Source organism: Rana temporaria, chromosome 6, assembly GCF_905171775.1.
Source record: "Rana temporaria chromosome 6, aRanTem1.1, whole genome shotgun sequence".
NCBI lineage: Eukaryota > Metazoa > Chordata > Amphibia > Anura > Ranidae > Rana > Rana temporaria.
In genome coordinates, this window is record NC_053494.1 from 34,028,552 (window position 1) to 34,050,397 (window position 21,846).

The 21,846-nt window shown below is 45.6% G+C and overlaps 1 protein-coding gene across 1 annotated transcript in view; it reads left to right on the forward strand.

Moving 5' to 3' along the window:
- The first annotated feature begins 5,001 nt into the window (after positions 1–5,001).
- IFT140 (intraflagellar transport 140) overlaps positions 5,002–21,846 on the forward strand; it is a 164,866-nt gene continuing 148,021 nt past the window's right edge. Inside the window, exons 1-5 of the mRNA XM_040356657.1 lie at positions 5,002–5,105; positions 9,908–10,082; positions 13,462–13,683; positions 15,551–15,672; positions 20,703–20,824. Coding sequence (XP_040212591.1) covers positions 9,936–10,082; positions 13,462–13,683; positions 15,551–15,672; positions 20,703–20,824 — 613 coding nt within the window. The 5' untranslated portion in view covers positions 5,002–5,105; positions 9,908–9,935. The remainder of the gene's footprint in view (positions 5,106–9,907; positions 10,083–13,461; positions 13,684–15,550; positions 15,673–20,702; positions 20,825–21,846) is intronic.

The window sequence follows — 21,846 nt, forward strand, 5'->3', positions numbered from 1 at the left end:
ACCCCAGTCGCTATATTACCTCCCTTGTCTCAGGGTCTGATGGGGAAGCTGCAGCCGTTCACAGTGATCAGCTGCTGCTTCCTAATCAGACCCTGAGGCATGATTGGTCCAAGTGCCATATATAGAATTACTGTCCATGATCAGGAATTTAGCCTTGAACCCCAGTCTTTGCCCAAAGGGTCTTTGTTAGTTCATAGTTCACACCCTATGACACATTATTTCCTGTGTTTTTTTCAGGGGTCTCAAACTGGTGGCCCTCCAGTCGTTGCAAACCTACAAATCCCATGAGGCATTGCAAGGCGGACAGTTACAAGCAAGACTCCCACAGGCATAGGCATGATGGGATTTGTAGTTTCACAACCGCTGCAGGGCCGTCAGTTTGAGGCCCCTGGTGTAGATACATTTTCTAACTCATCTCAATGGGTGGCTGTATGTGGCAGCTGTGGGTCCCAGGCGAGAGATTATGCTGGCTCGGCAAGCTGTATGGACTCTGTACAGCCGCGATATGGCCGTGTGCATGAAGCCTATATTACCAAAAATATTTACATCATACTTGCCAACTGTCCCGTTTTTAAAGGGACAGTCCCGTTAAATAGGACCTAGTCCCGGCTAATTTAGCCTGCCGGGACTTGTCCCGGCTAACATGAAACCGCAACTAATTTTGGCCGTGTATGTAAGCTGCCTCTATCAGAGGCGTACTAACTATGGGGCGGACCGCACCAGGTGTCACACATTAGGGGGGTGTCAGGCGGCTCCCTCATCCTCCCCTGTATGAAACAGTGAGAGTGGGCTTGGTAGTGCAGCGGCGATGTTATATGCTGACAGCGCAAGGAGAGCTCAGGCAGACTGACACTACTGTGCAACTCACTCTCTCTCTCTCTGTTAAATTCTTACAGAGCTCCGTGAAAACTCCCCCCCCCCACTACAGGAATGGAAGAGTCTGCATCAGCTCTGCCTCCTCCCTCCCCTCTGTGTCCTCCATGCTCCGTGCAGCCCCTGCTGAGCAGTGTGTCTGAAAGGAACGTGTGGGCGGGAACATTCGAGCAAGTAGCTGATAGCAAAAGAGCCTGGAGACAGAACTAGTGTGAGACTGGGGACATCCCGGAACATAAAGTGAGTTCTCAGCACTGTGTCCAGACTCTGCCCTCTCCCCCAAATCCTTCACCCCCCCCTCTTTCCTCCAGCAGTGCCTGTCATTAACCCTATGCTGACAGTTGGTCCATTCCTTTAGCCAGGTTTTTCACTACTGTGTGATCATAGACATTGCATGTGATTCGCACCGCATTGCTGTGCAGATCACATGCGACGTCTGTGGCTGTGCGATGCGAATTCAGACATACAAACTGTATGGCTGAAATTGCATTTGCACCAAAACCTTTTTTTGGTCTGCACTGGAATCGGATTGGATGGGTGTTTATACCTAAGCAATCCGATTCCTGCACCATTTCACAGTTCTCACTGCGATCTGCCAACCGATCTGGGGGTGTCATTAATTTATATTGACACCCGTAGCAGTTTGCAAAGGACAGCGTGAACGGTCAACAAGCAACATGCAATGCAGGAATCGCATTGATTCCTGCATCGCATATATGTAAACCAGCACTCAAGTGGATTTACACTGATGTGCTACGGTTCAGTTGCAGTGCTTGTGTATACGCAGTTTTCCTGCTTTTACCTCAATTTTCATTACAGTCCCACAGACTTCTATTAGGTTACACATTTTGGCAACATTTTCTGAAAGCGCACCAACTGTCCTTACTGCGTATTTGGTGAGCTTTCAGAAAACACCGTAAAATTACACAAGCTAATAGAAGTCTGTGGGGCTGCAGCTAAAAATGGGGATTAAATGCAGAAAAACTGTGTATACCCCAGCACTGCGACAAACTCCAGGACACCAGTGTGAACCCAAAGGCTTCAGGGTGCTGTGTAATGTAAAGGGGTCCAGAGTTGCAGGGTGCTGTGTAATGTAAAGGGGTGCAGAGGGTGCTGTGTAATGTAAAGGGGTCCAGAGGGTGCTGTGTAATGTAAAGGGGTCCAGAGGGTGCTGTGTAATGTAAAGGGGTCCAGAGGGTGCTGTGTAATGTAAAGGAGTCCAGAGAGTGCTGTGTAATGTATAGGGGTCCAGAGAGTGCTGTGTAATGTAAAGGAGTCCAGAGAGTGCTGTGTAATGTATAGGGGTCCAGAGGGTGCTGTGTAATGTAAAGGGGTCCAGAGGGTGCTGTGTAATGTAAAGGAGTCCAGAGAGTGCTGTGTAATGTAAAGGGGTCCAGAGAGTGCTGTGTAATGTAAAGGAGTCCAGAGAGTGCTGTGTAATGTATAGGGGTCCAGAGGGTGCTGTGTAATGTAAAGGGGTCCAGAGGGTGCTGTGTAATGTAAAGGGGCCCAGAGGTGCAGGGTGCTGTGTAATGTAAAGGGGCCCAGAGGTGCAGGGTGCTGTGTAATATAAAGGGGCCCAGAGGTACAGGGTGCTGTGTAATGTAAAGGGGTCCTGAGTTGCAGGGTGCTGTGTAGTGTAAAGGGATCCAGCAGAGGTGCAGGGGGTTTTGTAATTTAAATGGGTCCAGGAGATGCAGAGGGTTTAGTAATGTAAAGGGGTCCAGTTGTGGAGAGGGGGTACACAATAGTGACAGAGATTGAAGGGTGCAGAGATATGCAGGGGGCACAGTGGGGTGTTTTTACATTTTAAAGTTGGGGGGGGGGTGCCAGATATAGGAGTCGCCCCGGGTGCCAAATGCTCTAGGTACGCCCCTGGCCTCTATGAGAGATGAGGAAGCTGGAGGCAGACATGTTATGTGTGTGTGCTAGCGGGCAACGATAAGAGTGCAGGCTCAGGGTGACAGCAGTAAAGGACGGTCAGTAGGGTCGCTCGGGGTGAATGAAGTCTCCTCCCCTCACAGGGCACTCGCTTCTACAGCAGGTGAGTGGGCTGACCAACAAAATGGTGGCGCTTTGCCTCCTCTGTCCCCTGTTAGTCGTACTGGCCCCAGTGGTGACCCGGCCTGGGAGGAGCAGAGCAGATATGCGGCTTCCTCTGTATAGGCCGAAGCCCCGAGCTTTCCTAGAGTGCTGCCCAGGCAGGAGGTTCGGGGGCCGAGGAGGGAGAGAAGGTTTTTATGGCGGAATACAATCGATACATGGATTTCTCTGAGGGTCATTTATTTAATTTTACACGTACAGTATTTTTGCATATTAATGTTATTCATCAGCATAGTTGTTGGTGGGAATTTGGTGTTATAAAGGCCTACTCAATAAAGAGAGAATTGCAGGGAATTGTGATGAGAATTTTAAACTTTAAGCAGAAGTAGTGCAGCTGAATGGGAGAATTATTCCAACTCTGCTACATTGGTCTTAAGTTTGAAATTCCCGTTTCAATTTCCTGTAATTCTCTCTTTATTGAGTAGACCCTATAATCTGATAAGTAGGCGAAGATTATGCGGAGTGGGTGGAGCTTCGGGGAAGTGAGTGTGGTAATTAATCAATAGCTGTGCTGCAAAGTGTCCCTGGAAATTTTTTTCAAATGTTGGCAACTATGTTACATGCACACAGCATGCTATACTCACCAGATATTTGCACTGCTATAGGCAGCTGTCAGAGATGGCTCATTATACAGCTGCATACAAAAGTATATCCCATAACTTTCTTCTCACTTCCTGTTGTGTCTCCAGGACAGGAAGTGAAGGTTAATTTTGGAAAAATGAGACATAGAAAAGAAAAAAACAATAACTAAATAAAATAAAAGCTGATAGGCATAACAAAGTGCCAAGAGATATATAAAAATAGAAGGGTTCCTGTAATAGAATGGCTATTATACTCAACCTCTTCTGTGGCATCTGTCCTACCTCCATGTTGTTCCAGGGATGACATGTTCTCTATGGGCATTCCATCTCCTTCCTGTTAAAGCGGGAGTTCACCCGAAAAATATTTTTTTAACATTAGATTCATGCTCATTTTGTCAAGGGGAATCGGGTAGTTTTTTTAAAAACGAAGCAGTACTTACCGTTTTAGAGAGCGATCTTCTCCACCGCTTCCGTGTATGGTCTTCGGGACTGGGCGTTCCTATTTGATTGACAGTCTTCCGAAAGGCTTACGACGGTCGCATACATCGCCTCACGAGTAGCCGAAAGAAGCCGAACGTCGGTGCGGCTCTATACGGCGCCTGCGCACTGAAGTTCGGCTACTTTCGGAAAATCGTGACGCGATAGATGCGACCGTCGGAAGCCTGTCGGAAGACTGTCAATCAAATAGGAACGCCCAGTCCCTCAGCCCATACCCGGAAGCGGCGGAGAAGATCGCTCTCTAAAACGGTAAGTACTGCTTCGTTTTTAAAAAAACTAGCCGATTCCCCTTGACAAAATGAGCATGAATCTAATGTTAAAAATTGACATTTCCGGGTGAACCTCCACTTTAAAGTCTATGGGCATTCCATTCTGTTATTCCTTTTAGTATGTCCCCATTCTACATTACTAGGAGCGTCGGTTGTCAGCGTCCCCCGTCTCAGCCAATGGTTCTTCCCTTAGGCCCTATGTTCTTGCTGAGGTTAGGGTCTGGAGGAAGGAACCACGGTGTAGAGCGGGGGGGTACACTGACAGAGGCTGTATAGGCCTAGAATGGAGGGGAGGCCGCATTACACATGGGCCGCCACCTCTCAAAAAAAGGCATTTTTATATTAGCAGGAATATATATTCCCGCTAACATGGCTGCTTTACCCATTCCCTAACCTCTCCAAAAGGAAACATAAATGTTTATGCTTTGGATACACTTCATACATGACAAAACATATTTTATTGGACGTTTTTATAGAACGTGTGTTTGTATCTCCCACACAACCATTCTGCATCACAGAAAGTAATAATCCCTCACAGGAGGGCCTTTTTTCTTTCTTTTTTTTTTTTTCCGGAAAAACACGAGCGGTGTTTTGTACGTTCCGAGACTCTTCGGAAGCGTTCGGTTAGTTCGGGTCAGCGCGCTGCCAATAGGAAAGCCAGGGTTGGCGCTTTCGGGTCACGTGACTGCCCGGCCCGTTGTCAGGGTAACGGGAAGCGAAGCGGCCTGGCACAGGAGTAGAAGCCTTACGGGAGGAAAAATAAAAGGAGCAAGCCGGCGGGGTAAGACGGTAGTGTGTGGGGGGGATTGGGAGCCGGGGAAGGATGAGCAATGGATTAGATCGGAGCTGGGGGGGGGGGGGGGTAATATGGCGTGTTAGATCAAACGGGGCCAGTACTAGGCTGCTGGGGTTATTTACTAAAACTGAAGAGTGCAAAATCTGATGCAGCTCTGCATTGCAACCAATCAGCTTCCAGGTTTTATTGCCAAAGCTAGAATCTGATTGGCTACTATGCTCAGCTGCACCAGATTCTGAGTGCACCAGGTTTAGTAAATCCCCCCTACATGTTTTCATTTATGGGATGCCTGGCTGTATAGGATATCATTGGCTCTCAGTAGTTGCAGTCTATTTTCTGCCTGCGACAGACTGAAGTCAGGAATGAGATTTCATTCAGTCCAATCACAGAAGATGCGCTGGCAAGTGTTTTTTTTTTCCAACGCAGGCCAACACAAGAGCCTGTAACAAAAAATCAGGCGAGTAAATGAAAGCGAGTCGCACTGCTGCGATGATATCTGCTGGCTTGGCGGGGAAAAAAAACCCCCAACTTTATTTCTGTGCAATGTGTGTCTAACGAGCGTCAGTGCATCGCACATCAGCGCACAGGAAAACAACAGCCCAGCACAAGTCTGGCTCCTCCTCCATGCCAGAGACTCGGGTCGGGATTAAGGATGAGCTCTGGCGTGTTCGCATGCTACACGTGCAGAGCCCGCCAGGAAGTGTGCACGGCGCTGCGCTAATCACAGCCAGGGAGACATTTCCCGATCTCTGCAGCTGAGCATCGGGACAATGTCTCCCTGGCTGTGATTAGCGCAGCGCCGTGCACACTTCCTGGCGGGCTCTGCACGTTTAGCATGCGAACACGCCAGAGCTCATCCTTACTCGGGATGAGCTCAGGTGTGTCTGGATCCTGGTCCTGACCCTTATGAGGAAGCCATCACTGCAACCAGCCAATCATAAGTGGGCGAGGCATTCCCCATATACAAGGAGCGTATATACGTGTGACTGCGGGGCGGGAAAATGCCTCGGCAGCAAATTATTGGTGGTCTTCAGTGATGACTGATGGCTCATTACTGATCCGCCCCGTGTGAAAGGGGCCTTAGTGTATGGTCGACCAAAGGCTGTCAATGTCCATGGGACTATAGCTCCCAGTATTCTCTGCGACAGTAATACATGGAGTGACCTATTAACAGAGAGCTAATTTTAGAGACAAAAATCTCTATATTGCTCTTGGATATCCATGAATTCAAATATTCCATCTTAAAGCGGAACTAAACTTATCAATTTAATTGTTTTAAAACTACAGGGATTCCTAACTGTCACATTCTCTTGTACACTCATCTAAACTGTCAAACCATCAAATGGTTGTCTCTGGTGTCATAACTGATCATTTGTGCAGCATCATAGCAGTTAAAGGTCAAACAGTCAAACACGCGATACGAAAATTGAATGGAAAAATTCGTAGGATGAGCTGTCAGACGATTTTTGGATCGTTAGTACGGTGCTTTCGACAGACGATTTCGCTTTTTTGTCAGACAAAAGCTGGGTGTGCAGACTATAACATTTTTGCTGTATGTGAACTCAATGTCTGATTTTCGATTCATTAGTACAAAAATCAATAAATCGTAAGAGCAAGACTACAATATGTTCAGAAACGAAAGAATACATACAAAACCATTCAACACATTTTACTTTTTTCTATAATAAACATCCCCAAAAAAAAGAAATTTTGGTAAAAAAAAAATCGCAATAAGCGTATATTGATTGGTTTGCACAAAAGTTAAAGCGTCTACAATATAGAGGATAGATTTATGCAATTTTTATTATGTTTTTGTTTTTTACTAGTATTGGCGATGATCTGCGATTATTATCGGGACTACGACATTGCGGCGGACAGATCGGACACTTTTTTGGGACCATTGACATTTATACAGTGATCAGAGCTAAATATAGCCACTGATTACTGTATAAATGTCACTAGCAGGGTAGGGGTTAACACTAGGGGGTGATCAAGGAGTTAAGAGTTCCCTAGGGAGGTGTTTCTAACTGTAGGGAGAGGGGACTGACTAGAGGAGGAGAGAGATCGCTGTTCCTGATCACTAGGAAAAGATGATCTCTCTCTAGTCCCCTGTCAGAACAGGGATCTGTTTGTTTATATACACAGATCCCCATTTTTGCTCTCCATGGCGCAATCGCAGGTGGCCGGCAGACATCACGGCCACACATATCGGCTCCGGCGTTGCGGCGCGGGTGCCCCCTTATCGCTCTTAAAGCGGCCGACCTATACCCGTTATACCTGCCAGTGCTGGCTTAGCACGCTATGTAAGTTGTTTTAAAAAGTGAGCGTTGTAAATATCGATTGTGAGCTGTCTTCAGGCCGGTCACATGACTCGTGACCCGCTTTACAACTCCGATAGATGTCTTCTGTGGGAGGGGACGTAATCTCCCTCTGACCTCAGCCGGGGAGATCACGTGGCTGCTAGTCTCCTCCCGCAGAAGCCCTGTCTCGTAGCTGTAAAGCGGCTGTGAGTCACATGACCGGCCTGAAGACAGCTCAAATTAGGTATTTACAACGCTCGTTTTTTAAAACCGCGTACATAGTGTGCTATGCCAGCCTCTAATAGAGGGGCTGGCAGTGACAATGACATTTTTTTTTCAAGAATAGCGGCGGAGCAGAGACATACATAGAGCGGGAACTGGCAGGAAGGAGGGGGTGGGGGGGAGAGAGGAGAGCAGAGGGGACAGCAGCGTATGACGGAGGGACGCACTCTGACCACAGTGGTTAGGGCTCAGCAGCTCTGAATTTCGTGATCGGTACAGAGAGGGCAAACAGGGAGTGTCAGATTCAGTTTTTTTTTTTTTTACAGTTTATTGAGGGGCAGATTACACAGCTGCTTTAAGGGACCAGGATCTAAATTTTTTTATTTTTTTGGGGTTGACAAATACTTTAACCACTTCCCGCCCGCCCTATAGCAGAATGACGTCCATGCAGTGGTTCAGTTATCCTGACTGGACATCATATGACGTCCAACAGCATAACAGCTGGCGCGTGCCCGTGAAAGGCGCACCTCGCTGCGATCGGTGGTGCAGTGTGTCAGTCTAACACATCGATCTCGGTAAAGAGCCTCTGATGGAGGCTCTTTACCACGTGATCAGCCGTGTCCAATCACAGTTGATCACGATATAAACAGGAAGTGAACAGGAAGAGCTGTTGACAGACTCAAGTAGAGGAGAGCCGATCGGCTGCTCTCTTGACAGGGGGGTCTGTGCTGATTGTTCATCAGCGCAGCCCCCCCTTGGATGCCCACCCAGGACCACCATGATGTCGCCAGGACCACCAGGTATGCCACCCTGGACCACCAGGAATATGCCAATCAGTGACCAGGCAGCTGCTAATCCATGCTCAGACAGCTGCCAATCAATGCCCATCCACAATGCCTGCCAGCGCCACCAGGGATACCTATCAGTGCCCAGCAGTGCCTCCCATCTGTGCTGCCTATCAGTGCCACCCATAAGTACTCATCAGAGCAGCCTTTCAGTGCCACCCATGAGTGCCCATCAGTACCGCCTATCAATGCCTATCATTGCCTTCTGTCAATGCCCATAAGTGCCACCTCAGCGGTGTCGCCTTATCAGTGCCCGTCAGTGCCGCCTTATCATTTCTCATCGGTGAAGGAGAAAACATATTTATTTACAACATGTTATAACCGAAACAAAAGAAAACTTTTTTTTTTCATAATTTTCAGGATCTTTTATTTTTTTTTGGAAAAAATAAAAACCGCAGAGGTGATCAAATACCACTAACAGAAAGATCTATTTGTGGGAACAAAATGATAAAAATTATTTTTGGGTACAGTGTAGCATGACCGTGCAATTGTCATTCAAAGTGCGACAGCGCTGAAAGCTGCAAATTGGCTTGGGCAGGAAGGGGGTGTAAGTGCCTGGTATTGAAGTGGTTAAGCAAGTATGCAGATCAGGAGTTCTAACTTTTCCAGCTGCATGCTTGTCCATTGTAAGTATCTAATGCAACTAGTGTTTCCAGGAAGAAGGTTAGCAATGGCAGCCTTCATATTCTGCTACAGATTTCCTTTAATTGGTTTATTTATAGTGATATAATTGCAACCGCTGCGTGTCGCGTGGCAGAGACTGAAGACTATACTCAAATCCCAGCTTTGTAATGTTGTACAATGTATACCGTATTTATCGGGGTATTGCGCGCTCCGGCGTATAGCGCACACCCCTATTGTGGACCCGCAATTCCTGTAAAAAAAACATTTTAGCACTTACAGTTTTGGTGTTTTGCACGGTGTCCGTCAGCGGCCTCGTCGGGTCCGGCGTCCGTCTGCGGCTTCGGTGGTGTCCTCCCGGCTTCTCCCCCGCTGTCTCCCCTTCGAATCGCCGCTTCCCGCGCTTAGTTTGAATGCCTGCGCCGACATATACCGAGTGCAGTACACATTCGGCCAGGCTCGGCTTCGCTCGTGCTCACGCTCTGTGACGTTTATGCTTGAGCACGAGCGAAGCCGAGCCTGGCCGAATGTAGCCGAGTGTACTGCACTCGGTATATGTCGGAGCAGGCATTCAAACTGAGCGCGGGAAGCGGGTATCGGCGTATATCGCGCACCCACGATTTCCCCCTTAAAAGTGTGCGGTATACGCCGATAAATACAGTATATGTTTATTGTTCATGAGATTAAAAGCTGTACTTGCTATTTATAAAAATAGATCAGCCATATATAGATGACAACGTTTATTTTTAATATTCATTAATGCGTAAATAATAACACTAATATTATATGTGTTGCACAGGTCTGGTCTTGCGGGAGGTTTATTCGCCATGGCGGTGTATTTTGACCATCGGATCGAAGCTCCGAACCCTGCAGCATCCCCATCAAACATCTCTTGGCACAGCCAACATGCTCTGCTGGCCGTGGCTTCCATCAGCTCGTTGTCAGGAGGTTGTGTGGACGTTTACAGTGAACTGGTAGGTTCCTCTTCTACGGCACCGACCACTTTTTGTCGCCTACTAAATAGCAGCTCATATTTAATGTAAAAACTGTGAAAAGCATAACAATTTCTTTGGCTTGCAACCTTAACAGCAGTCTTTATTTCAAAAATTTCTCAAGATTTCTTAGAATCCTTACGGATTTAAGCCTCCTGTGGTGTGCAGAACCGCATTTGGCCAGAGGTGCGGGGGCGCTGGTGACACTCGGAGCCGTTTGGAAATACTCGGAAACACTTGGAAATACTCAATTCCCGAATGTTTCTGAGCCTTTTCAAGTATTTTCCGAGTTTCTCCCACGCCCCCCGTGATATTGCATGCCAAAGAAGTCAATGTGGAATTAATTATCTTCGTTTCCATTGACTTCTAAGGGGAGAACTGCTTTGATATGCAAGTGCTTTGGATCACAAGCATTCTCCTGGAACTGATTATGCTCGTAATCCAAGGTTCCAATGTAATTAAAAAATCTCCTTTCATGTTGTGGGTGCCTTCTGTCTACTGGCCATCTTTCCACAACTTCCTGGATTCCCAGCATGCTTTGCATCTTCTCTTCTGCTATGTGCTTTCAATTTCTAATGACTATATATCCCATGGTACCTTGCTGCCTGCAAGCTGTGATCCCTGTACTGACTTCACCTCTGAAACTCCTCCTCTCAGCACCTCTGTAGTTCAGAAGGCAGGCTCTGTGCTTGTCCCCAATCCAGTGGGACAGCAGCTATGTAACCTCAACAGAGCTAACACAGCTGCTTGTCAAAATCTTCCGTGCCAGGCTCATGAATTTGCACTACACTCTCATTTAATTCCGTAGAGAGAGGCCCGGATTAAGATACGAGTTACGACGGCGTATCTCCAGATACGCCGTCGTAACTCTGAGTGTGCGGGGTCGTATCTATGCGCCTGATTCTTAGAATCAGTTACGCATAGATTTCCCTAAGATCCGACCGGCGTAAGTCTCTTACCCCGTCGTATCTTAGTTGCATATTTACGCTGGACGCTAGGTGGCGCTTCCGTATATTTACGCGTTGAATATGCAAATTAGGTAGATACGCCGATTCAGAAAGGTACGTCCGCCCGGCGCATTTTTTTACGTTGTTTATGTAAGGCTTTTTTTCCCGCGTAAAGTTACCCCTGCTATATGAGGCGTATCCAATGTTAAGTATGGACGTCGGGCCAGCGTTGAATTTTCCGTCGATTACATCATTTGCGTAAGTCGTTCGCGAATGGGGCTTTGCGGAAGTTACGTTCACGTCTAAAGCATTGACGATTTGCGGCGTAATTTGGAGCATGCGCACTGGGATTCTTTCACGGAGGGCGCATTACGTGGGGTCATGATAGTTTAACATAAAACACGCCCACTACCAGCCAGATTTGAATTAGGCGGGCTTACGCCGACACATTTACACTACGCCGCCGTAACTTAGGGCGCAAGTTCTTTCTGAATACGGAACTTGCGCCCTAAGTTACAGCGGCGTAGTGTATCTGAAATACGCTACGCCCGCCGATAGATACAATAATGTATCTGAATCTGGCCCAGAAAGTCTAAAGTACAAGCTTATACTCCAGAATTCCCAGTGAATAAGTGCACAGAGCATATGCTTGGTCCCAGCACAGAAGATTTTGACAGGCGGCTGTTGCTGACGAGATTATACAGCTGATATTGTGCTTGTTTGGGGACAGCTGACGATATCACCGTTTTTTTACTTATATATTGTAAACCCCAATCCCACCTGTTTACCTGCACAGTAACAAAGCCACGGAGAGCAGTCAGCCGGCTCCCGATCAGAGTTCTCAGCCAATGGCTGAGAGCGCTGATTGGAGTGTTCTGGCGAGGTGCAATGATTGCAGCTCGATTCATCGTGTGACATTTGTGGCAGAAACACAACGCCTCTTAAGGTGCCATTGTAATGGAATATAAAATATGTGTTTTGCAATTTGTAATTTCAGCAGAGCGTTTTGAAATTGTGGGTAGAATCGCAGTGATTCTTCCCGCGATTCAAAATGCCCAGGTGTGAATGCAGCCTTAAGCCTGCTATGCAATACCAGCAATTTGAATAAAAAAAAACCTGTTAGCTCCAGTCAGAGCTGCTGCACTAACGATCTGACGTTAGTACAGCAATCTCCCCCGCTGAGCTGTCGTGTTATGACAGGGGGCGGCCCCCCGCCAGAACACTCCATTGGCTGAGAGCATTGATCTTGAGGCGGTCGGCTGCTGTTTTTTTCAGCATGCACGGAACGGCTGGCATACACATAGACCAATATCAGGGGACATCGTAAAAGTGCAGTGCTGAGACTTCAAGTGAACAGAGACTAATTGATAGGTCTCCTAATAATTAATACAAACAGCGTGAACCCCTAATTAAATAATTACACAGTGATTTTGCATTAAAAACAAATAAAGAAACAAAAAATAAACATAAAGGCCCAGATTCTCAAAGGGCTTACGACGGCGCAACGCAATGCGCGCCGTCGTAAGTCCTAATCTGGGCCGTCGTATCTATGCGACTGATTCTTAGAATCAGTTACGCATAGATAACCATTAGATCCGACAGGCGTAAGGCTCTTACGCTGTCGGATCTTAAATGCAATTTTTTTTTTCGCCGCTAGGTGTCGCCTCCATCGTTTTCCCCATCGTGTATGCAAATTAGCAAAATACGCGAATTCCCGAACTTACACACGTTCGACGCAGTGAAGTTACGATGTTTACGTTAGATTTGCGATGCGTAAAGTTGCCCCTGCTATATGAGGGGCAACCAATGTTAAGTATGGCCGTCGTTCCCGCGTCGAAATTTAAAAATTTACGTTGTTTGCGTAAGTCGTCCGTGAATGGGGCTGGACGCCATTTACGTTCACGTCGAAACCAATGACGTCCTTGCGACGTCATTTAGCGCAATGCACGTTGGGAAATTTTAGGGACGGCGCATGCGCAGTACGTTCAGCGCGGGAACGCGCCTAGTTTAAATGATCCACGCCCCCTACCCGGCTCATTTGAATTAGGCAACAGGGCCGGTATTGAAAAAAAATTAGGTTTCAGGGTAATTCATACTGACTTGCTAAAACGTATGAAAATGATGTACATTTCTATCCGTTTTAGTCACATTTTACGAGCGCGGACGTTCGTTGACATACATTATGAGTTATTGTGTGAATAGGACACATTGCAAATTTATTGTTTTTCAGATGTCCTTTTGTTGATCTGTGTTTTACAGCATGTGTAAAAATGCCAATCAAGCACTGGTGTGAATTGGCCCTTAGTCAGATCAGCAGAACATTATGTCTTCTTGTTGAGCGTAACTGTCAAATTAACTGTTGCTACTTATTGATTTAACGGCTTGAACTGTGTTCTTTGTAATGTTCTGTGCAGGGTGAACATGTCACTGCTTCGCATGTGGAAAGGTCCTACCAGCCTACTTTGCTTAGCTGGCACCCAACAAAACGCCTTCTTGCCATGGGCTGGGTCACGGGAGAGGTGGTCATTTTTAACGAGCAGGATAAAGAGTTTCACACAGTGCCTCCAACACATGGCGCAGAGATTACATTGCTGGTGTGGAGCGTTAACAACAGCCGTCTGCTTACTGGAGACTTGGTGAGTATTAAATTCTTTGGAGTTTGTAGTGTATTAGACATTAGCTTGGTTTTTAGGGCAGCTATGGAATTTAGACCCCAAAAATGTAACTAATGCCGCGTACACACGACCGCTTTTCATGAGAAAAATATTTTTTTTTTAATTGGTCGTGAAAAACGGTCGTGTGTAGGCTCCAGAGCATTTTTGTCGACGAGAAAAATGGCCATTAAAAATTTAGAACCTGCTCTATTTTTTCTCTTTCATGTCGTCATTTTTTTCATCGTAAAAAAACGGTCATGTATAGGCTTTAGGCTAGGTTCACACTGCTGCTAATTCAAAATCGCGGTAAAATCGCGATTTTACCACAATTTTGCGGCTGCGGTTTTGCCGCGATTTCGGGCGCGATTTAAGAGACATCTGTGCAGGGTTCAATGTAAATCGCGGCCCAAAATCGCAAAAAGTAGTACAGGAACTACTTTTTGAAATCGGTGCAGCGCCGCAGATGCGGCGTCACACTGATTACGATGGTGCCATTGCCGACAATTGCCGGCAAATGCCGCCGATTTGAGATGCGATTTGACATGTGAAATCGCATCTCAAATCGTACCAAATTGTACCCAGTGTGAACCTAGGCTTAACGACGGGAAAAACAACTCTCATGCTCTGAAGCAAGTTATGAGAAGGGAAATATGCATAATCGGCCCAAAGGGTGGCGCCATTCACATGGAACTTCCCCTTTATAGTGCCGTCGTACGTCACCACGCTTTGCTCGAGCATTTTTTTTCACGATTGTGTGTAGGCAAGGCAGGCTTGACAAGAATCACGTAGAGAAAAACGTTGTTTTTTTTCCATGACATTAAAAACGGTCGTGTGTACGCGGCGTTAGACAATGATCTGCTCAGATTGCCTTTCCTTAAGGCCAGAATAGACCTTCTCTCAGTGTCTGATAACACACATTGCTCGTGTAGCGGTTTGTTTCTAGTGGAAAGAGGCGTGAACCATAGACAACCCATGATAGAAAATGAGCACAGTTGAAATATCAACACAACATTCCCAATGTAAGTACAGAAAATAATTAAGGAAGTGGGACTTTAGAGGCGTTGAAACCTTCTCGCAGAATGACTACAGGTATACAAACATTTGATTAAAAATATTCTTTATTCCAAAATGTGATTAAAAAGTAACATTGGGGATATATTGTATATCCCTAAAAACATAAAAAGCTTCCACAACCCATATTTCAACCAAGACACTCCTATCGATATGGACCTTTATAGAGTGAGATCAGTTTGATATAAAGCAAATAATACATCCAAGAGTTTTTTCACATATGGAAAAGATAACTCCAACCAACACATTTCGCTTGATCAGCTTCCTCAGGAGTTCAGGGTGTGTGGTTAGAACAGGTTTCTGGGAAGAAAAAAAGAAATAATATACATTCAATACATATAATCTACATTATTTTATCATGATTGTTATTGGCCAATAATTGCAATCATTGAAAAAAAGTTATGCCTATAGTTCTACTTTAACTCAAAGTGTACAGTAATGCCCTGTACACACGATCGGACCTTTGTCCGACCAAATTCACATCTGAATTCCGACGGAATTCCATCGGAGTAAAATAAAACATGTTCTCTATGTAATCTCCGATGGAATTCATCAGAATTTCCAATGGGGCATACACACGATCGGAATTTTTCTGACTTTTTCCATCAGAAATTCCAATTGTGTGTACGGGACTTTAGTGTGTGTAAAAGGAAAAAAAAAATATGTGTGTGTACTGCCTTTTATGTGTTTAATTTAGGTTATATGCTTATTTTTCTTTCTAATTTGAATATACATTGATATAATAATAATAATATTAATAATTATACTTCTGGTTTAGAATGGTCTGTTGATTGTGTGGAAATTGGATCAGCGAGGTCGTGTTCAGGGTGCCCCCTTACTGAAGTTGGAATACCACAAGCCATTGACTCACTGCATCTTTAAACCAGTAGCCCCTGAAGAGTAAGTAATACAAACATTATCTCATATGCATGCGCATACCTAGGGCACCTTTTGGCTAGATGAAATGGAGAATGCAATGCATGGACATACAGAATGGAAATGCATGAAGAGTCATGTTAAGGCTATCAATATGAGAACTCAAATAACCACATACAATACAAAATTGTATTGTCATTCATTTGTATTGTCATTTATTAAAGTGGAGTTCCACCCATTTTTTTATGTTTGTCTGTGCTGCATGCTCTAATCTCATAGTGTTCAGAATGGACAATTTTTATTTAATTTGTTGCTTGTAAATACCTTTATTTTGTAGTCCTTCATTACTTCCTCCTCCTTATTTGCCTAGGCTATTTGCAATGGTTTCTGGGATAGGCATCATGTTTCCCAGTGGTCCTTGCAAACCTGACTGAAACCTATTACATTGCTTGTGCACTGAGCATGTGCGAGATATGCAAAGCTGAAATCCAGGAAGTCATACAGTCTGGCTTCATGATGCCCACACTTAAGATGGCCACGGTCTATTTCTAGATTATAAACTATTTAAATGCTGTAACAACCTAACAAAACGGACCTTAGTTTACAGACTAACTTTACTAGAATACATTAAGCTTGTGTATTACAGGGGTATTTATATTTAAAAAGTGAAATTGTGGGTGGAACTCCCCTTTAAGGAGCTATCAGTGCAGAGTCTCTTTCAAGAAAAATAACAGATTCTACATAAATGTACATATGTGTAATATATAGTTAATAACCCCCCAAAGATTTGCCTTCTCCCTTCCTTTAGTAGTTTAGCATTGGCTATGGGTTTAAGGGCGCCACGCTATTAAAGATTATTTAAAGGGGTTGTAAAGGTAAAACATTTTTTAAATACCGTATTTGCTGGCGTATAAGACGACTGGGCGTATAAGACGACCCCCTAATTTTCCAGTAAAAATTTTGGTTTTGGGATATACTCGCCGTATAAGACTACCCCCTTCCTTCTAGTCTTTCTGGAAGCTGAGGGGTAGCCGCAAAAAAACCACTGACAGAAACAACCGCTGACAAATCTCACTGTGCCATTACATTCCTCACTGTGCCATTACATGCCTCACTGTGCCATTACATTACATTACTTGCCCCCACTGTGCCATCACTTGCCCCCACTGTGCCATCACTCGCCCCCACTGTGCCATCACTCGCCCCCACTGTGCCATCACTCGCCCCCACTGTGCCATCACTCGCCCCCACTGTGCCATCACTTGCCCCCACTGTGCCGTCCAAGACGATCTCCCTACCTTATTTTTTTGTAGATTCTGTCTTCCAGGCTGCAGGCATCCATGATTCAAAAGCCGCGCCTTCTCCTCAGACTGTTCCGTGATAGGCGGAACACAAATTTTCCCAGCAGGGCCTCTGTTCAGTGTTCCGCCTATCACGGATGTCCTCTCGTCCGAGGATGAGAAGGCATCCGTGATAGGCGGAACACTAAACAGAGGCCCCGCTGGGAAAATTTGTGTTCTGCCTATCACGGCACAGTCTGAGGAGGAGGCACAGCTTTCAAAGCATGGATGCCCGCAGCCTGACGGAGTCACGGAGACTGTCCTCGGCGTATAAGACGACCCCCGACTTTGGATGCATTTTTTTTGTATCCAAAAAGTCGTCTTATACGCCGGAAAATACGGTAGCTTCCTTTACCTTAGTGCAGTCCTCCTTCACTTACCTCATCCTTCCATTTTGCTTTTAAATGTCCTTCTTTCTTCTGAGAAATCCTCACTTCCTGTTCTTCTGTCTGTAACTCCACACAGTAATGCAAGGCTTTCTCCCTGGTATGGAGTGTTGTGCTCGCCCCCTCCCTTGGACTATATGAGAGTCAGGACGCTCTCTACGTTGCAGATAGAGAAAGGAGCTGTGTGTTAGTGGGCGTCCTGACTCTCCTGTATTCCAGGGGAGGGGGCGAGCACGACACTCCACACCAGGGAGAAAGTCTTGCATTACTGTGTGGAGTTACAGACAGAACAACAGGACGTGAGGATTTCTCAGAAGAAATAAGGACATTTTAAAGCAAAATCGAAGGATGAGGTAAGTGAAGGAGGACTGCACTAAGGTAAAGGAAGCTATTTAGAATTTTTTTTTTACCATTACAACCCCTTTAAAGGGGTCTCAAACTGGCGGCCCTCCAGCTGTTGCAAAACTACAAGTCCCATTAGGCATTGCAAGGTTGATAGTTACAAGCATGACTCCCACAGGCAGAGGCATGACGGGACTTGTAGTTTCGCAACAGCTTGTCAGAAACCATGAATCAGACCAAGACAGAAGTACAGTTAAATTACACTTTTTTTAACCACTTAAGCCCCGGACCAATATGCAGCCTAAAGACCCAAGGTGTTTTTACAGTTCGGGACTGCGTCGCTTTAACAGACAATTGCGCGGTCGTGCGACGTGGCTCCCAAACAAAATTGGCGTCCTTTTTTCCCCACAAATAGAGCTTTCTTTTGGTGGTATTTGATCACATCTGCGGTTTTTAGTTTTTGCGCTATAAACAAAAATAGAGCGACAATTTTGAAAAAAAAGCAATATTTTTTACTTTTTGCTGTAATAAATATCCCCCAAAAACATATATAAAAACATTTTTTTTCCTCAGTTTAGGCCGATACGTATTCTTCTACCTATTTTTAGTAAAAAAAATCGCAATAAGCGTTTATCGATTGGTTTGCGCAAAATTTATAGTGTTTACAAAATAGGGGATAGTTTTATTGCATTTTTATTTTTTTATTTTTTTTTACTACTAATGGCGGCGATCAGCAATTTTTTTCGTGACTGCGACATTATGGCGGACACTTCGGACAATTTTGACACATTTTTGGGACCATTGTCATTTTCACAGCAAAAAATGCATTTAAATTGCATTCTTTATTGTGAAAATGACAGTTGCAGTTTGGGAGTTAACCACAGGTGGCGCTGTAGGAGTTAGGGTGCACCTAGTATGTGTTTACAACTGTTTGGGGGTGTGGCTGTAGGAATGACGTCATCGATCGTGTCTTCCCTATAAAGGGAATGACGCGATCGATGCGCCGCCATAGTGAAGGACGGGGAAGCCGTGTTTACACACGGCTCTCCTCGTTCTTCAGCTCCGGGGAGCGATCGCGACGGAGCGGCTATAAACAAATAGCCGCGCCGTGGTCCCGGATCGCTCCCCGAGCGGACCCGACCGCCGCATGTAGCGGGGGGGGTCCCGATCGGACCCCCCACCCGCTAATAGGCGAGGACGTACCCATACGCCCATGTGCCTGTACGTGCCATATTGTGGACGTATATGTACATGGGCTGGTCCTTAAGTGGTTAATAATAATAATAAAAAGATGAACGGAGTAAGCGTAGTCAAAACATAGCCAGAGTTTAGGAACCGGATCGGATAGTCATCCAAGCCAAATGTCAGAGAGCCAGACATAAACATAGTAGAAAAGCAAGCAGGATCTGGAGCCAGAAGGAACGTCAGCCAAGCAAGTGTTCAACAGGAATGCACAAGATACTCTCTGTGATGTTGACCAAGGCGAAGGCAGAGATCAACTGAGCTGGATGGCTTAAGTAGGCAGGACTGACGAGCAGGATATCATCAACAGGTGAGTCACTGTGGAGAGATAGGAGTGGCCAGCTCAGAGAAGGAAGGGCTGAGCCCAGACCTGACACAGCTGGAGGTCTACCAGTTTGAGACCTCTGATTTAAAGAGTTCAACTCCCCGTACGAGCCACCAAAAAAAAAAAAGCTTTCAACTCAGGCCTAATTTGTTGCAGATGTAGTTTAGTTCTTTGTATATTTTAGTAGTCATTTGATTCCAGCCTTTAAAATAAACCAATTTAATTTGTACTTCATGTAAGCTAGCTTTTTGCCCAGTGAAAAGACAAGACATATAAAGCAACAGTACAAGACGCCTGCTTGTACTTTAAATCTAAGCATTACCTCGTCAAAGGTGCACACTGATGCTTGATCAAGTTGGGCTGGCATCCTCTGCACTTTATAATGCAATCCTGGAACCTCATTGTAGACTCTGATGGAACATCTGTATTGCATTCTAGGATAGGGAACAAAAGCATAGCTGCAACTTTAAGCTAAATTGGGAATCGCCGGAAAGCTCAGGTACTCCTGTGATATACATAGGACATTTGCTAATGTATGAAGGTACATGCTACCTGCCCTTATGGATGTGCACTAAACCCTTTATTTTAGGCTGGGTTCACAATATTGCAAATTGGATGCGGGTTCCTTGCATCGAATTCATAATAGCAAAAATATGGAGCCAGGCAACATATCTCCGGTGCAGCTTTTGGTCTGTTTCAGGTCCAAATTAAGCCCAAAATTTGGGCTGAAATCAGAGCTAAAAATGGTGACCGGGGACACACCGGACCCCTGCTGTGAGCCGCATTCGACGATAGTGTGAACCCAGCCTTCGTAAGATATTAACCTTAAAGGGGTTGTAAACCCTTGTGTTTTTTCACCTTAATGCATCCTAAACATTAAGGTGAAAAAACTTCTGACACTGACCGGTCCGCCCGTTTTACTCACCTGAGTAGCGCTCTTCTTCTCTTGTCTCGGCTCTTGATTGGATAGATTGATAGCAGCGCAGCCATTGGCTCCCGCTGCTGTCAATCACATCCAATGACGCGGGCGTCAGGGGGGGGCAGGGCCGAGTCCTGCATTCTGTGTGAATGTACACAGATGCAGGAATTGGGAGCGCGCCTGCGCGGGTGTCCACCTTTAGGAGAGCCTTCTCCAGTGTGGACACTCGATTCGGGGAGGCACTACCAGCGCCGCCGGGGAACCCAAAAGTCGAGGATCAGGGCCACTCTGTGCAAAACGAACTGCAGTGGAGGTAAGTATGACATGTTTTTGTTATTTAAAAAAAAAAAAAGAGGGTTTACAAACCCTTCAAGCATGCCCAAGACCATATTTTCAAGCAAGGCACTTATATGAGCATACGTAACAGTGGTCAAGTAGATTTGTGATTGGCTGGTGTGCATGTACAGGAAATTGTGTGACTCTTTTGGGGATTGTTTCAGGGATATGACCCAGCTGGCTAAGGCTGCAGTGAGTGGCGATGAGAAAGCCCTTGATAAATTTAATTGGAAAATAAAGACGGGAACACAGCAAGAGTTTTCCTTCTTCGTCAGCACAGGAGATGGTAAGTAGGAGGCAAACCCCCATGTTGATTTAGGCTTGTATTCCTGCATAATAGCCTGCTTATTCCAAGGCACCTAGTAATGATAAAAACAAACATGTCAGGGTAGAATTGTGATCATTTAGCAGGATTATTGTTATTTTGTTACATAACATATGTCTTGACTGTGCCATTATGTACCCAATAACTACTAGTAGTACTACTAGTAGTTAATCAAATATTGAGGTCCTTGTATACCCTGTTTCCCCGAAAATAAAACATACCCCTAAAATAAGACCTAGCATACTTTTCCAGGACGAGTGCAATATAAGCCCTACCCCGTAAATAAGCCCTAGTTTAAAATTCTATAACCCACTCTATTACAGTAGTACACAATGTACAATGTGTGTGTTTCTGTAACATAAATGCAGGGAAGAGAGCTCCGGCAGGTCACAAAAGCGCAGAGCGGTGCTATAATGAAGGTATTTGGCACAATTATATTACAGAAATACACACATTTAGGTAGATTCAGAGAGATGGGATTAAATTTAGGGCGACGTAGCCTAGCCTGTTTAGGCTACACCGCCGTAAATTAGCTAGGCTAGTAGTGATTTTCAATCTACTTACCTGCTAATCTACGGCGGCGTAGCCTCAAACGAGTGGGCGTAAGGGCGCCTAATTCAAATTGGTTGGAGGGGGGCGTGTTGTATGGAAATGAGGCTTGACCTCACGTTTTTTGACGTTTTTTGCTACTGCGCATGCACCGGGCGCCTACATTTCCCAGTGCGCATTGCGGCTAAGTACGCCGTACGGGCCTATTGATTTCGACGTGTATGTAAAAGATGTAACTCCCGACTCGCGGACGACTTGCGCAAACGACGTAAAAAATTTGAACCTCGCGGCGGGAACGGCGGCCATACTTTAACATTGTTATTCCACTTCATAGGTGGAATAACTTTAGGCCGCCTAAGGCCTTACGGAAATGACGTAATTCGACTGCGGCGGCCGCGCGTACGTTCGTGAATCGGCGTACAAGCTCATTTACA